Below are 14,497 nucleotides of genomic sequence, written 5' to 3' on the forward strand. Positions count from 1 at the left end.
CATGCTAAATTACCCCATAGTGTTCAGGGATGTGCAGGTTAGGGTGGATTGGCCATGCTAAATTACCCCATAGTGTTCAGGGATGTGTAGGTTAGAGTGGATTGGCCATGCTAAATTACCCCATAGTGTTCAGGGATGTGTAGGTTCGGGTGGATTGGCCATGCTAAATTACCCCATAGTGTTCAGGGATGTGCAGGTTAGGGTGGATTGGGCATGCTAAATTACCCCATAGTGTTCAGGGTTGTATAGGTTAGGGTGGATTGGCCGTGGTAAATTACCCACAGTGTTCAGGGATGTGTAGGTTAGGGTGGATTGGCCATGCTAAATTACCACAGTGTTCAGGGATGTGTAGGTTAAGGTGGATTGGCCATGCTAAATTACCCATAGTGTTCAGGGATGTGTAGGTTAGCGTGGATTGGCCATGCTAAATTACCCATAGTCTTCAGGGATGTGTAGGTTAAGGTGAATTGGCCATGCTAAATTACCCCATAGTGTTCAGGGATGTGTAGGTTAGGGTGGATTGGCCATGCTAAATTACCCCATAGTGTTCAGGGATGTGCAGGTTAGGGTGGATTGGCCATGCTAAATTACCCCATAGTGTTCAGGGATGTGTAGGTTAAGGTGGATTGGCCATGCTAAATTACCACAGTGTTCAGGGATGTGTAGGTTAGGGTGGATTGGCCATGCTAAATTACCCCATAGTGTTCAGGGATGTGTAGGTTAAGGTGGATTGGCCATGCTAAATTCCCCCATAGTGTTCAGGGATGTGTACGTTAGGGTGGATTGGCCATGCTAAATTACCCCATAGTGTTCAGGGATGTGTAGGTTAGGGTGGATTGGCCATGCTAAACTACCCCATAGTGTTCAGGGATGTGTAGGTTAGGGTGGATTGGCCATGCTAAATTACCCCATAGTGTTCAGGGATGTGTAGGTTAGGGTGGATTGGCCTGCTCCTGGCCCACATCTCTCCATTCCTTTCCTATTCATGTGTCTGTCCTTATCCAAAAATGTATTTTAAACGTTGGAATTGTACCCACATCCACCACTTCCTCAGGAAGGTCATTTCATTCGTCAACCATCCTCTGTCTAAAAAAAAAATCCCCTTCATGTCTTTTTTAATTCTCTCCCCTTGAAGATGAGCTTCCTGGGTCTTGAAATACCCCACCCCAGGAGATTACAATTATCATTCACTCTACCTATCCCCCTTATTATTTTATAAATCTCTGTAAGGATCATCCTCCGACTATCCAGAGCAAACAGCCCCAGCCTGTCCAGCCTCACCCTGTAGCTCTAACGCTCTTTCCTGGCAACATCCTGGTAAATCCATTCCGACCCCCCCCCCCCCCCCCTCTCCAGCTTAATAATCTCCTTCCTGTAACTGGGCAACCAGAACTGGACACAGTCTCCAGACGAGGCCTCACCAATGTCCTGTACAACCCCACCATAATGTCCCAAACTCCTACACTCAAAGGGCTGAGCCAACAGATTAGAAACAGGCGGTGTAAGTGAAAAAGGCGACTGGCCGATCAGTCTCTGAATTATTCACAAAGAGCAGACGGCCTGAGTGTTGCTGCTGTTGCAATACAGGTTCAGGTCAGTATCGATGATGGAAATGGTCCAGTCACTTTCCCAATCCTTCAGCTCGCAGAGTGGTCCAGAGTCTGTGGCTCTGGTACCTTCGGACCGGGATTGAATGCAGAGTGAGAGAGCATCCTTTCATTTCCTTACGGCACCCTGAGTGAGAGAGGCTCCTCCTTTACCTGCCTCACAGGGGTAGCGAGGGGATAATCGTCTAACTGTGACCTTCACAGAGGGAGCTAATGCTCAGGCCAAAGCTGGGGCACACAAGTCCCACAAGCAAACTCCAGTACAATTGAAACTGGCCTTGTTGTCTGTAAAGGGAAAACCACAAAATCTTTCCATAACTCACAGAGAGGCTATTGTATCTCTCTGTGTCTTTCTCTCTGTCTGTCTGTCTCTCTCTCTCTCTCTCTCTCTGTCCCTCTCTGACAGTCTGTGTCTGTCTGTCTGTCTCTCTCTCTCTATCTATCTCTCTCTGTCCCACTTGCTCTTTCTCTCACTCTCCCATATCTCTTTGGAATTTCTCCATCCTTCCATTTCTCACCCACTCTCCCATTAATTATTGTTCCTGCTATGTTCTGATTTTTTTTCTCTCTCTCTTCTCTTTAGGGAATAATTTAAATTGGACAAAAGACAAGACATTCCTGATTATAATGCTACTAAGTTGTTCACCTATATCGGGTAAGACAAATTTGTGTTTCAAAACCATGAAAATTATCGGAAGTTTACAGCACAGAGAGAGCACATCTAATCTCGACCAACTGAGTAAATTCTCAGTATTAATAAAACGTGGCCAAACTGACAGGGCCGTGTTGTGTTTACTGCTTATCAATAACTCCCATGTCTTCATTATCGTAACAAAGATGCAGGACAGGGCGATGCGTTGTGACTGAAGGATGTGGGAGCTCCTGGATGCTGTCCTGAACCAAGGCTGCATCTGGCTCTGTCCTAGCCCACCAACACTGGGATTTCCTGTGGCCCACTTTATTACAATGAAAACACCAGAGCTTTTTACCTTCTCTGTCCCCCTCAAAGGTTTCTTTTTTACCCTGGGGTAAGTTCTCCTTATGGTCTTCCCTGAGATCTACCTTTCCCTTTCCACACGAGGATTTCTCTTTGTCCCAGTTTCTATCCCCCTGGACTGAAATTGATTCTGGAAGTCAAACCGTGTTTTATGGACCAGCTCATACCCATCAGCCCCTTCAGCTGCTACCCGTACTGTTTTCACTCTCTGCTCTTCCCCATGAGCTCACACTATTTCCTCACCGGGCCTACCCTCAGCCTTTCTCTCCAGCCTTTTCAACTGACTTTCCTTTTTAAGTGTCAGGTTTTGAAGTTCAAGAGCTCTCTCTAGTTCTTTCTCTGCCCTCTCTTTTTCCCTTTCTTCTGCTTTTAATTGTCGGCCTTTCCTTATCTCTCACCTCTAACTCGAGCTATTTCATTTGTAATTGAATTCTTGCCATCTCTATAGATGCTGAGGGTTTCTCCAGCAAGTGTAAATGCTGAGCTACTGCTGGAATTATCTCTCCTTTCCTCACAGAAGCAGGCAGTTCCAATTCCAGCTTCTCTGCTAATTCCTGCAGCTTGGTCTCACTCACCTTTTGCAAACCTTCTAACGTCACCGAATCCACATCCAGAAAACCTTTGGTGACTAAAAGAGCCATTACTGTCCCAAGCTTAGTCTACCCAACCAAACCAACACCCAAAATAAAGACACTAGCACCTACCACTCGCTGTTTAAAATCCCGGACGAGCCCCCAATCTGTTATGGACGAGGCCAGACCACTCAGAACATTCTTAAACAGGCAGACCAGACCATAACTTTGCAATTTGTTTTAGTAAGTATACCCGGAGTAAGTTAGCGAGGTTGACTACCAGGGTGTAAAACAGACAAAGATTTATTCACAAATTACACAATGAAACACAAAAAACAGATTAAAGACCCCCTACAGAACTCAGTCGATCCAAACTAGACTTAATCATTTTGTTCCAAATACCAATAACAGTCCCAATAAGCAAACTCCCTTTAAACCCAGTATAGAGGGAACACATGTGGACAGGTTGAAGTTAGATGGAGAGATAGATTTCCACACAGCTCCCTGTTGAATTCCCAACCAGTTCTAGACTGAACTGAACTGCTCAGCTAGAGAGCAGACCAATCCCCTTTCATTATACAGGTCACTTCTCTAACATGGCCACTTGGCCTAAAGGCTCATCTGTTTCCATAGAAACAAAAGGCCTCTCAAACCCCTTTCCATCTCTGTACCAAACCAGACTGATCGGAGCCCCGCCTGGTTTATTACCCCCTCTGAAACACATCCAGGGCAGAGTCTCCCTGAGCCAAGGAACAGCTTTAGATCAAAAGGGACTGGCTTTGTGCCACTAGCATGGGGCTGAATGGCCTCCTTCTGTTGTCCCAGACTGATCCAAATAGCTGTATCACCTCTGGAGGGTGTGGATTGGGAATTGACCCTGGCTGCTTTCCCCTGATACAGCTGCAATGGATAAAGTCGCTGACGTTGGAGGGACGGTGATACTCCCGTGTCAGGTGGAGAATGTCAATATGTCTCAGGCCACTGTATCCTGGCAAAAGCAGGTGGGAAGCAAAGTCGTGGTATATTGGAGGAATGGGAATGTGGAGCCCGAACATCAAAATGAGGAATACCGGAACAGGAGCCACATGTCGTACAGTGAATTCCCGAAGGGAAACCTGTCGCTGATAATCTGGGATCTGCGTCTGAACGATAGTGGAGAGTATGATTGTTTCGTCATAACAGACCAGCCAGCAACTCCTGATATATGCAGGATCACTCTGCAAGTGAACAGTGAGGGTTGTCCTTATATCCCAGCTCAGTCTGTGGCTGTGTACATCGCCGTGTGTGTGTGCGTACATCTGTGTGTGTGTGTGTGTGTGCGTACATCTGTGTGTGTGTGTGTGTGTGTGTGCGTACATCTGTGTGTGTGTGTGTGCGTACATCTGTGTGTGTGTGTGTGCGTACATCTGTGTGTGTGTATACATCTGTGTGTGTGTGTATACATCTGTGTGTGTGTGTGTGTGTGCGTACATCTGTGTGTGTATACATCTGTGTGTGTGTGTATACATCTCTGTGTGTGTGTGTGTACATCTGTGTGTGTGTGTGCGTACATCTGTGTGTGTGTGTGCGTACATCTGTGTGTGTGTATACATCTGTGTGTGTGTGTGTGTACATCTGTGTGTGTGTGTACACATCTGTGTGTGTGTGTGTGTGTACATCTGTGTGTGTGTTTGTACATCTGTGTGTGTACATCTGTGTGTGTACATCTGTGTGTGTACATCTGTGTGTATACATCTGTGTGTGTGTGTGTATACATCTGTGTGTGTGTGTGTTTGTGTGTACATCTGTGTGTGTGTGTGTACATCTGTGTGCGTACATCTGTGTGTGTGTACGTACATCTGTGTGTGTGTGTACATCTGTGTGTGTGTACATCTGTGTGTGTGTACACGTGTGTGTTTACATTGTGTGTGTGTATATATCTGTGTGTGTGTGTACACGTGTGTGTGTGTACATGTATGTGTGTGTGTGTATACATCTGTGTGTGCGTACATCTGTGTGAATACATCTGTGTGTGTAAGTATGCGTGTGCTCATTGTGTCTACATCTTTTATGTATGTGTGCACATGTGTGTGGAGGTGTTTGTGTGGGCATGTGTGGATGTGTGTGTGAACATGTTTGTGTGGATGTGTGTGCTGTGGACATGTGTGTTTTTGGACATGTGTGTGGATGCATGTGTGCTTATATGTGTGCGCAGATGTGTGTACATACCTGCGCATGTGTGTGTACTGTGTATTTGTGTGTGCATGTCTGTGTGCGGTGGTTTGTGTGTGGGCTATTGTGTGTGTTTGTGTGTGTGACTGTGCGTGTACGTCTCTGTCTCGGTGTAAGACAGAGTGTGTGTGTGTGTCACTGTGTATAGGAGACAGTGTGTCTGTCTGTGTTCTCTGCCTGTGTGGCTCTCTTGTTATGTGTCCTTGTCTCTGTCTCTATCCCCCACACCCACACCCACTACTCCTTCCTCTCTCTCTCTCTCTCTCTGCTTCGGACTCTTCCACTCCGTTAAAAGCGCTCTCTCTGACTCCCTCTTTCTGTGTTTCTGCCGACTTATGTGTGACTCGATGTTTGATCTCCTCTTCTCTGTCTCTCTCCTTTCTCCCTTTCCGTATCTGTATCCCTCTCTCGGCCTCTTGCTGTATCTGTCTGACTGTCTCACCCTCTATTACACTCCATCTGTGCATTTATCTGTTTCTCTGAGTTACTCGCTCACTGTGTATTCCTCTCCCATTCTCTGCCACACTCCCACTCTCTCCGATTCCATCTTTCAGCTTTGGTCATGACCAGCTTCTGTATCTCTCTCTCTCTCTCTGTCCCACACAATGCCAGCCTCAAACTCTCTTTGACTGCATTTGATTTGTGTTTTCCAGACCCTACAACAGTGGACCCGATAACGGTGGATTCTAATGGGGCCATCCTGCAGAATCAAACAGGTAAGATGTGACCGAAATGTCACTCCAGGACCCAACAGTGACCCTGAAATGGAACCCAATCAGTTACACATACCCCCAGCACAAGCAGCAAGTGGAACCGATATAATCCCCCAAAACACAGTGAACAACATCGCTACCCCCGCACCCGTGTCTGACCGGAAAACTCAGGAACCAGAACTGACAGTCAGCACTGAGGGAGGGTCAGCGCTGAGGGAGGGTCAGCGCTGAGGGAGGGTCAGCGCTGAGGGAGGGTCAGCGCTGAGGGAGGGTCAGCACTGAGGGAGGGTCAGCACTGAGGGATGGTCAGCGCTGAGGGAGGGTCAGCGCTGAGGGAGGGTCAGCGCTGAGGGAGGATCAGTACTGAGGGAGGGTCAGCGCTGAGGGAGGGTCAGCGCTGAGGGAGGGTCAGCGCTGAGGGAGGGCCGCGCTGTCGGAGGGTCAGCACTGAGGGAGGGTTAGCACTGAGGGACGGTCAGTACTGAGGGAGGGTCAGTACTGAGGGAGGGTCAGTACTGAGGGAGGGTCAGTACTGTGGGAGTGCCGCACTGTCGGAGGGTCAGCACTGAGGGAGGGTCAGTACTAAGGGAATGCCGCACTGTCGGAGGGTCAGGACTGAGGGGGGGTCAGGACTGAGGGAAGGTCAGCGCTGAGGGAGGGTCAGTATTGAAGGAGGGTCAGTACTGAGGGAGGTCCGCACTGTCGGAGGGTCAGCACTGAGGTAGGGTCAGCGCTGAGGGAGGGTCAGTACTGAGGGAGGGTCCGTACTGAGGGAGGGTCAGCACTGAGGGAGCGCCGCACTGGCGGAGGGTCAGTACTGAGGGAGGGTCAGCACGGAGGGAGGGTCAGTACTGAGGCAGCACCGCACTGTCGGAGGGTCAGTGCTGAGGGAGTGCCGCACTGTCGGAGGGTCAGTACTGAGGGAGTGCCGCACTGTCGGAGGGTCAGTACTGAGGGAGTGCCGCACTGTCGGAGGGACAGTACTGAGGGAGAGCCGCACTGTCGGAGGGTCAGTACTGAGGGAGTGCCGCACTGTCGGAGGGACAGTACTGAGGGAGGGCCGCACTGTCGGAGGGTCAGTACTGAGGGAGTGCTGCACTGTTGGACTCTCTTTCTCTCTTACTTTCCCACTCTCCCTTTCTCTGTTGCTTCCTCTCTCTCAGTCTTTCTGTCACATACACTCACTCTCTCTCTCCCTCCCTGTGTCTGCTCTCACTCTCTCTCCCCCGCTCACTCACTCTACCCCGCTAACTCTCTCTCCCCCACTCACTCTCTCTCCCCCGCTCTCTCTCTCTCACTCACTCTCCCCCGCTCTCTTTCTCCCCCACTCACTCTCCCCCGCTCTCTCTCTCACTCACTCTCCCCCGCTCTCTCTCTCTCACTCACTCTCCCCGCTCACTCTCTCTCCCCCACTCTCTCTCTCTTTCACTCTCTCTCCCCCGCTCACTCTCTGTCCCCCACTCTCTCACTCTCCCCCGCTCTCTCTCTCTCACTCACTCTCCCCCGCTCTCTTTCTCCCCCACTCACTCTCCCCCGCTCTCTCTCTCACTCACTCTCCCCCGCTCTCTCTCTCCCCCACTCACTCACTCTCCCCCGCTCTCTCTCTCTCACTCACTCTCCCCGCTCACTCTCTCTCCCCCACTCTCTCTCTCTCACTCACTCACTCTCCCCACTCTCTCTCTCCCCCACTCTCTCTCTCTCTCCCCCAATCTCTCTCTCCCGCACTCTCTCTCTCCCCCACTCTCTCTCTCTCCCTCCCCCCACTCTCTCTCTCTCCCCCCACTCTCTTTTCCCCCACTCTCTCTCTCCCCACTCTCTCTCTCTCCCCCACTCACACACCCCCAACAAACACTCCCCACTCTCTCCCCCTCTCTCTCTCTCCCCACTCTCTCTCTCCTCCCCAATCTCTCTCTCTCCCCCACTCTCTCTCTCTCTCTCTCCCGCACTCTCTCTCTCCCCACTCTCTCTCTCTCCCCCACTCTCTCTCTCTCTCTCCCCCACTCTCTCTCTCTCCCCCACTCTCTCTCTCTGCCCCACTCTCTCTCTCCCCCCACTCTCTCTCTCTCTCCCCACTCTCACCTCTCCCCCAACTCACTCTCCCCACACTCTCTCTCTCTCTCCCGCACTCTCTCTCTCCCCACTCTCTCTCTCTCCCCACTCTCTCTCTCTCTCTCCCCCACTCTCTCTCTCCCCACTCTCCTCCCCACTCTCTCTCTCCCCACTCTCTCTCTCCCCCACTCTCTCTCTCCCCCACTTCTCTCTCTCCCCCACTCTCTCTCTTCCCCCACTCTCTCTTCCCCACTCTCTCCCCACTCTCTCTCTCTCCCCACTCTCTCTCTCTCTGCCCCATCTCTCTCTCTCCCCCACTCTCTCTCTTCTCCCCCACTCTCTCTCCCCCACTCTCTCTCTCTCCCGCACTCTCTCTCTCCCCACTCTCTCTCTCTCTCCCCAATCTCTCTCTCTCCCGCACTCTCTCTCTCTCCCACTCTCTCTCTCTCTCCCAATCTCTCTCTCCCCCACTCTCTCTCTCTCTCCCCCACTCTCTCTCTCTCTCTCCCCACTCTCTCTCTCTCTCCCCCACTCTCTCTCTCTCTCCCCCACTCTCTCTCTCTCTCCCCCACTCTCTCTCTCTCTCCCCCACTCTCTCTCTCTCTCCCTCTCTCTCTCTCTCCCCCACTCTCTCTCTCTCCCTCTCTCTCCCCCACTCATTCACTCCCCCTGCTCTCTCTCTCTCACTCACTCTCCCCCGCTCTCTCTCTCTCTCTCACTCTCTCTCCCCCACTCACTCACTCTCCCCGCGCTCTCTCTCTCTCTCTCTCTCTCTCCCCCACTCACTCACTCTCCCCTCGCCTCTCTCTCTCTCACTCTCTCTCCCCCACTCACTCACTCTCCCCTGCTCTCTCACTCTCCCCCACTCTCTCTCTCACTCACTCTCCCCTGCTCTCTCTCTCACTCACTCTCCCCCAGTCACTCACTCTCCCTGCTCTCTCTCTCTCCCCCACTCACTCTCCCCGCTCTCCCTCTCTCACTCACTCTCCCCCGCTCTCTCTCCTCTACTCACTTAGTCTCCCCACTCTCTCTCTCTCCCCACTCTCTCTCTCTCTCCCCCACTCTCTCTCTCTCCTGCACTCTCTCTCTCCCGCACACTCTCTCTCTCCCCCCCACTCACTCTCTCTCACCCACTCTCCCCCACTCTCTCTCTCTCACTTACTCTCCCCCACTCACTCACTCTACCCCCGCTCTCTCTCTCACCCACTCTCTCTCTCTCTCCCTCACTCTCTCTCTTCCCCACTCTCCCTCTCTCCCCCACTCTCCCTCTCTCCCCCACTCTCTCTCTCCCACTCTCTCTCCCGCACTCACTCACTCACTCTCCCCCACTCTCTCTCTCACTTACTCTCCCCCACTCACTCACTCTACCCCGCGCTCTCTCTCTCACTCTCTCTCCCCCACTCACTCACTCTCCCCCGCGCTCTCTCTCACTCACTCTCCCCCACTCTCTCTCTCACTCACTCTCCCCCGCTCTCCCTCTCTCACTCACTCTCCCCCGCTCTCTCTCTCTCCCCCGCTCTCTCTCCCCCACTCACTCACTCTCCCCCTCTCACTCACTCTCCCCCACTCACTCACTCTCCCCCGCTCTCTCTCTCCCCCGCTCTCTCTCTCCCCCGCTCTCTCTCTCTCCCCACTCACTCACTCTCCCCCACTCTCTCTCTCACTCACTCTCCCCCTCTCACTCACTCTCCCCCACTCACTCACTCTCCCCCGCTCTCTCTCACTCACTCTCCCCCGCTCTCTCTCTCTCCCCCGCTCTCTCTCCCCCACTCACTCACTCTCCCCCTCTCACTCACTCTCCCCCACTCACTCACTCTCCCCCGCTCTCTCTCTCCCCCGCTCTCTCTCTCCCCCGCTCACTCACTCTCCCCCACTCACTCACTCTCCCCCACTCTCTCTCTCACTCACTCTCCCCCTCTCACTCACTCTCCCCCACTCACTCACTGTCCCCCGCTCTCTCTCCTGCACTCTCTCTCTCTCCCGCATCTTCTCTCTCTTCCCTCACTCTCTCTCTCCCCACTCTCTCTCTCTCTCCCCCACTCTCTCTCTCTCTCTCCCCCACTCTCTCTCTCCCCCACTCTCTCTCTCTCCACCACTCTCACTCCCGCACTCTGTCTCTCTCCCCCACTCACTCTCTCTCCCACTCTCACTCACTCTCCCCCACTCTCTCTCTCTCTCTCACTCACTCTCGCCCACTCACTCACTCTCTCTCCCACTCTCACTCACTCTCCCCCACTCTCTCTCTCTCTCTCACTCACTCTCGCCCACTCACTCACTCTCTCTCCCACTCTCACTCACTCTCCCCCACTCTCTCTCTCTCTCTCACTCACTCTCGCCCACTCTCTCTCTCTCTCTCTCACTCACTCTCGCCCACTCACTCACTCTCTCTCCCACTCTCACTCACTCTCCCCCCACTCTCTCTCTCTCTCTCACTCACTCTCGCCCACTCACTCACTCTCTCTCCCACTCTCACTCACTCTCCCCCACTCTCTCTCTCTCACTCACTCTCGCCCACTCACTCACTCTCTCTCCCACTCACTCACTCTCCCCCACTCTCTCTCTCTCTCTCACTCACTCTCCCCCACACTCTCTCTCTCTCTCCCCCACACTCTCTCATTCTCCCCCACACTCTCTCTCTCTCTCCCCCGCTCTCTCTCTCTCCCGCACTCTCTCTGATTCTCTCTCCCGCACTCTCTCTCTCTCAGTCTCCCCCGCTCTCTCTCTCCCCCGCTCTCTCTTTCACTCTCCCCCACACACTCTCTCTCTCTCTCCCCGCTCTCTCTCTCCCCCACTCTCTCTCCCGCTCTCTCTCGCTCACTCTCCCCCACTCTCTCTCTCACTCTCCCCCGCTCTCTCTCACTCTCCCCCACACTCTCTCTCTCCCCCACTCTCTCTCTCACTCCCCCAGACTTTCTCTCTCCCCCGCTCTCTCTCTCTCTCCCGCACTCTCTCTCTCTCTGCCTGTCCTCTGTCTCTGATGCGGAGATACCTTCCTCCCCCTCTCTATCCATCTCCCTGTCAGACCTTGAACTCACTGTCACTCTCTCTCTCTCTGATTCTCTCAGCCTCCTGCCTGAACAGAAGACGGATGGATGGGAGTTAAAGCTGATCTTATCTCATCCTTCCCCTCCCTGCTCTCTTTCACAGATCCACAAGCCCCGAATAGACATTATTATTGGTTCATTCCATTTGCAATATTCCTGCTTCTCTGCGTCTGCATGATTACAGCTGCAATGGGTCGTGAGTAACTTATTTCCAATCACTCATTACAGTGTGCTGGGAGGGTTTGATGGGGGACAGTGTAGAGGGAGCTTTACTCTGTATCTAACCCCGTGCTGTCCCTGTGCTGGGAGGGTTTGATGGGGACAGTGTAGAGGGAGCTTTACTCTGTATCTGACCCCGTGCTGTCCCTGTCCTGGAAGTGTTTGATGGGGACAGTGTAGAGGAAGCTTTACTCTGTATCTAACCCCGTGCTGTCCCTGTCCTGGGAGTGTTTGATGGGGACAGTGTAGAGGGAGCTTTACTCTGTATCTAACCCCGTGCTGTCCCTGTGCTGGGAGGGTTTGATGGGGGACAGTGTAGAGAGAGCTTTACTCTGTATCTAACCCCGTGCTGTCCCTGTGCTGGGAGGGTTTGATGGGGACAGTGTACAGGGAGCTTTACTCTGTATCTAACCCCATGCTGTCCCTGTCCTGGGAGGGTTTGTTGGGGTACAGTGTAGAGGGAGCTTTACTCTGTATCTAACCCCGTGCTGTCCCTGTGCTGGGAGGGTTTGATGGGGGAAGAGTGTAGAGGAAGCTTTACTCTGTATCTAACCCTGTGCTGTCCCTGTCCTGGGAGGGTTTGATGGGGGAACAGTGTACAGGGAGCTTTACTCTGTATCTAACCCTGTGCTGTCTGGGGAACAGTGTCGAGGGAGCTTTACTCTGTATCTCACCCCGTGCTGTCCCTGTCCTGGGAGTGTTTGATGAGGGACAGTGTAGAGGGAGCTTTACTCTGTATCTAACCCCGTGCTGTCCCTGTCCCTGGGAGTGTTTGATGGGGGACAGTGTAGAGGGAGCTTTACTCTGTATCTGACCCCGTGCTGTCCCTGTCCTGGGAGGGTTTGTTGGGGGGACAGTGTAGAGGGAGCTTTACTCTGTATCTAACCCCGTGCTGTCCCTGTCCTGGGAGGGTTTGTTGGGGGGACAGTGTAGAGGGAGCTTTACTCTGTATCTAACCCCGTGCTGTCCCTGTCCTGGGAGGTTTTGATGCGGGACAGTGTAGAGAGAGCTTTACTCTGTATCTAACCCTGTGCTGTCCCTGTCCTGGAGTGTTTGATGGGGGACAGTGTAGAGGGAGCTTTACTCTGTGTCTAACCCCGTGCTGTCCCTGTCCTGGGAGTGTTTGATGGGGGACAGTGTAGAGGGAGCTTTACTCTGTATCTAACCCCGTGCTGTCCCTGTCCTGAGAGGGTTTGATGGGGGACAGTGTAGAGGGAGCTTTACTCTGTGTCTAACCCCGTGCTGTCCCTGTCCTGGGAGTGTTTGATTGGGGACAGTGTAGAGGGAGCTTTACTCTGTGTCTAACCCCGTGCTGTCCCTGTCCTGGGAATGTTTGATGGGGGACAGTGTAGAGGGAGCTTTACTCTGTGTCTAACCCTGCTCGGGATCTTATTGCAGGAAGCTGCCATCGGCATTGCGGTGATCCTTGTCCAGAGGATGTGCGTCCTGTCAGGCAGCACCTAAGTAGAGCAGGGCCCTGGGGCTGTTGGTCACAGTCTGTGTACAGAATGATTCACTCTCTCTGTGTCTCTCCCCCTCTCACTCACTCTCTCTGTCTCTCCCTCTCCCCCCTCTTTCCCCCTCCCCTTCTCTCTCTCTCTCTCTCTCTCCCCCTTCTCCCCTCCCTCTCTCTCTCCCCCCACTCTCTCCCTCCATCTCTCTCTCACTCTCTCTCCCCACTCTCTCCCTCCATCTCTCTCCCCCCCACTCTCTCCCTCCATCTCTCTCTCCCTCTCTCTCTCTCTATCCCCCCACTCTCTCCCTCCATCTCTCCCTCACTCTCTCTCCCCCCCCACTCTCTCCCTCCATCTCTCTCTCCCTCTCTCTCTCTCTATCCCCCCACTCTCTCCCTCCATCTCTCCCTCACTCTCTCTCCCCCCCCACTCTCTCCCTCCATCTCTCTCTTGCTCTCTCTCACTCTCTCTCTCTCTCTCCCCCTTCTCCCCTCCCTCTCTCTCTCTCTCCCCCCACTCTCTCCCTCCATCTCTCTCTCTCTCTCTCTCTCCCCCCCCACTCTCTCCCTCTCTCCCTCACTCTCTCTCCCCCCCCACTCTCTCCCTCCATCTCTCTCTCGCTCTCTCTCTCTCCCCCTTCTCCCCTCCCTCTCTCTCTCTCTCCCCCTTCTCCCCTCCCCCTTCTCTCTCTCTCTCCCCCTTCTCCCCTCCCTCTCTCTCTCTCTCTCTCTCCCCCCCACTCTCTCCCCCTTCTCCCCTCCCTCTCTCTCTCTCTCCCCCCCACTCTCTCCCTCCATCTCTCCCTCCCTCTCTCTCTCTCTCCCCCCCACTCTCTCCCTTCATCTCTCTCTCACTCCCTCTCTCTCTCTCTCCCCCCTCTCTCTCCCCCTCCCCCCTCTCTCTCACCCCCCACCCTCTCTCTCTCTCCCACTCTTTCTCTCTCTCCCACTCTCTCTCTCTCTCTCTCTCCCACTCTCTCTCTCACTCTCTCTCTCTCTCTCCCCCTTCTCCCCTCCCTCTCTCTCTCTCTCTCCCCCCCTCTCTCTCCCTCCATCTCTCTCTCGCTCTGTCTCTCTCACAGGTTGGTGTGAAGTGGAAACCATTGACGGAGCGATGCAGAGAAACCCTTGAATTCTTCAGCCGACAGCAGAATAAAAACATTCTGAAGGATGCTCTGTTTCTCTTGTTGTCAAATCAGGGAGGCCTTTCGGCCCGTCTGTTTCCCTCCAGCTCTCTCTCTCTCTCTGTCAGCATTTTCCACCATGTACCAGCCTAAACCTGCACATGGCTTCGGTTTAAACCACAATCCAGTTCCCTCTGGATTGGGTCATTGAACCTGCCCCCCCCCTGCCCCCCCACATCCAGGGGCAAAGCTGACCCCACCTCCCCCTGGCTCGATTGGCCCCCACACCCACAAACATCCCCCTCCCTCCCTCCCTCCCTCCCCCTCTGCCCCTCAGTAGCAGCAGGGTGTCCCAGCTACAAGGTGCCCTGCAGAAATTCACCAAAACTCCTCAGGCAGCACCTTCCGAACCCACGGCCGCTCCCACCAGGAAGGACATGGACAGCAGGTACATGGGAACACCACCCCACCCCCACCCCCCCCTGTAAAGTATCGCTGAGTGAGTGCT

General features: G+C 53.5%; 1 protein-coding gene across 1 annotated transcript in view; it reads left to right on the forward strand.

The window, feature by feature from the left end:
- Positions 1-14,037, forward strand: part of LOC122546091 (programmed cell death 1 ligand 1-like) — a 77,597-nt gene extending 63,560 nt beyond the window's left edge. The window contains exons 2-6 of the mRNA XM_087981762.1: positions 2,191-2,262; positions 4,077-4,406; positions 6,041-6,103; positions 11,297-11,389; positions 13,948-14,037. Of these exons, the coding sequence (XP_087837888.1) occupies positions 2,235-2,262; positions 4,077-4,406; positions 6,041-6,103; positions 11,297-11,389; positions 13,948-13,997 (564 nt within the window). The 5' untranslated portion in view covers positions 2,191-2,234 and the 3' untranslated portion in view covers positions 13,998-14,037. The remainder of the gene's footprint in view (positions 1-2,190; positions 2,263-4,076; positions 4,407-6,040; positions 6,104-11,296; positions 11,390-13,947) is intronic.
- Positions 14,038-14,497: the final 460 nt, after the last annotated feature.

Source organism: Chiloscyllium plagiosum, unplaced genomic scaffold (assembly GCF_037043375.1).
Source record: "Chiloscyllium plagiosum isolate Xiang-an unplaced genomic scaffold, Cpla_swu_hap1 HiC_scaffold_40, whole genome shotgun sequence".
Lineage (NCBI taxonomy): Eukaryota > Metazoa > Chordata > Chondrichthyes > Orectolobiformes > Hemiscylliidae > Chiloscyllium > Chiloscyllium plagiosum.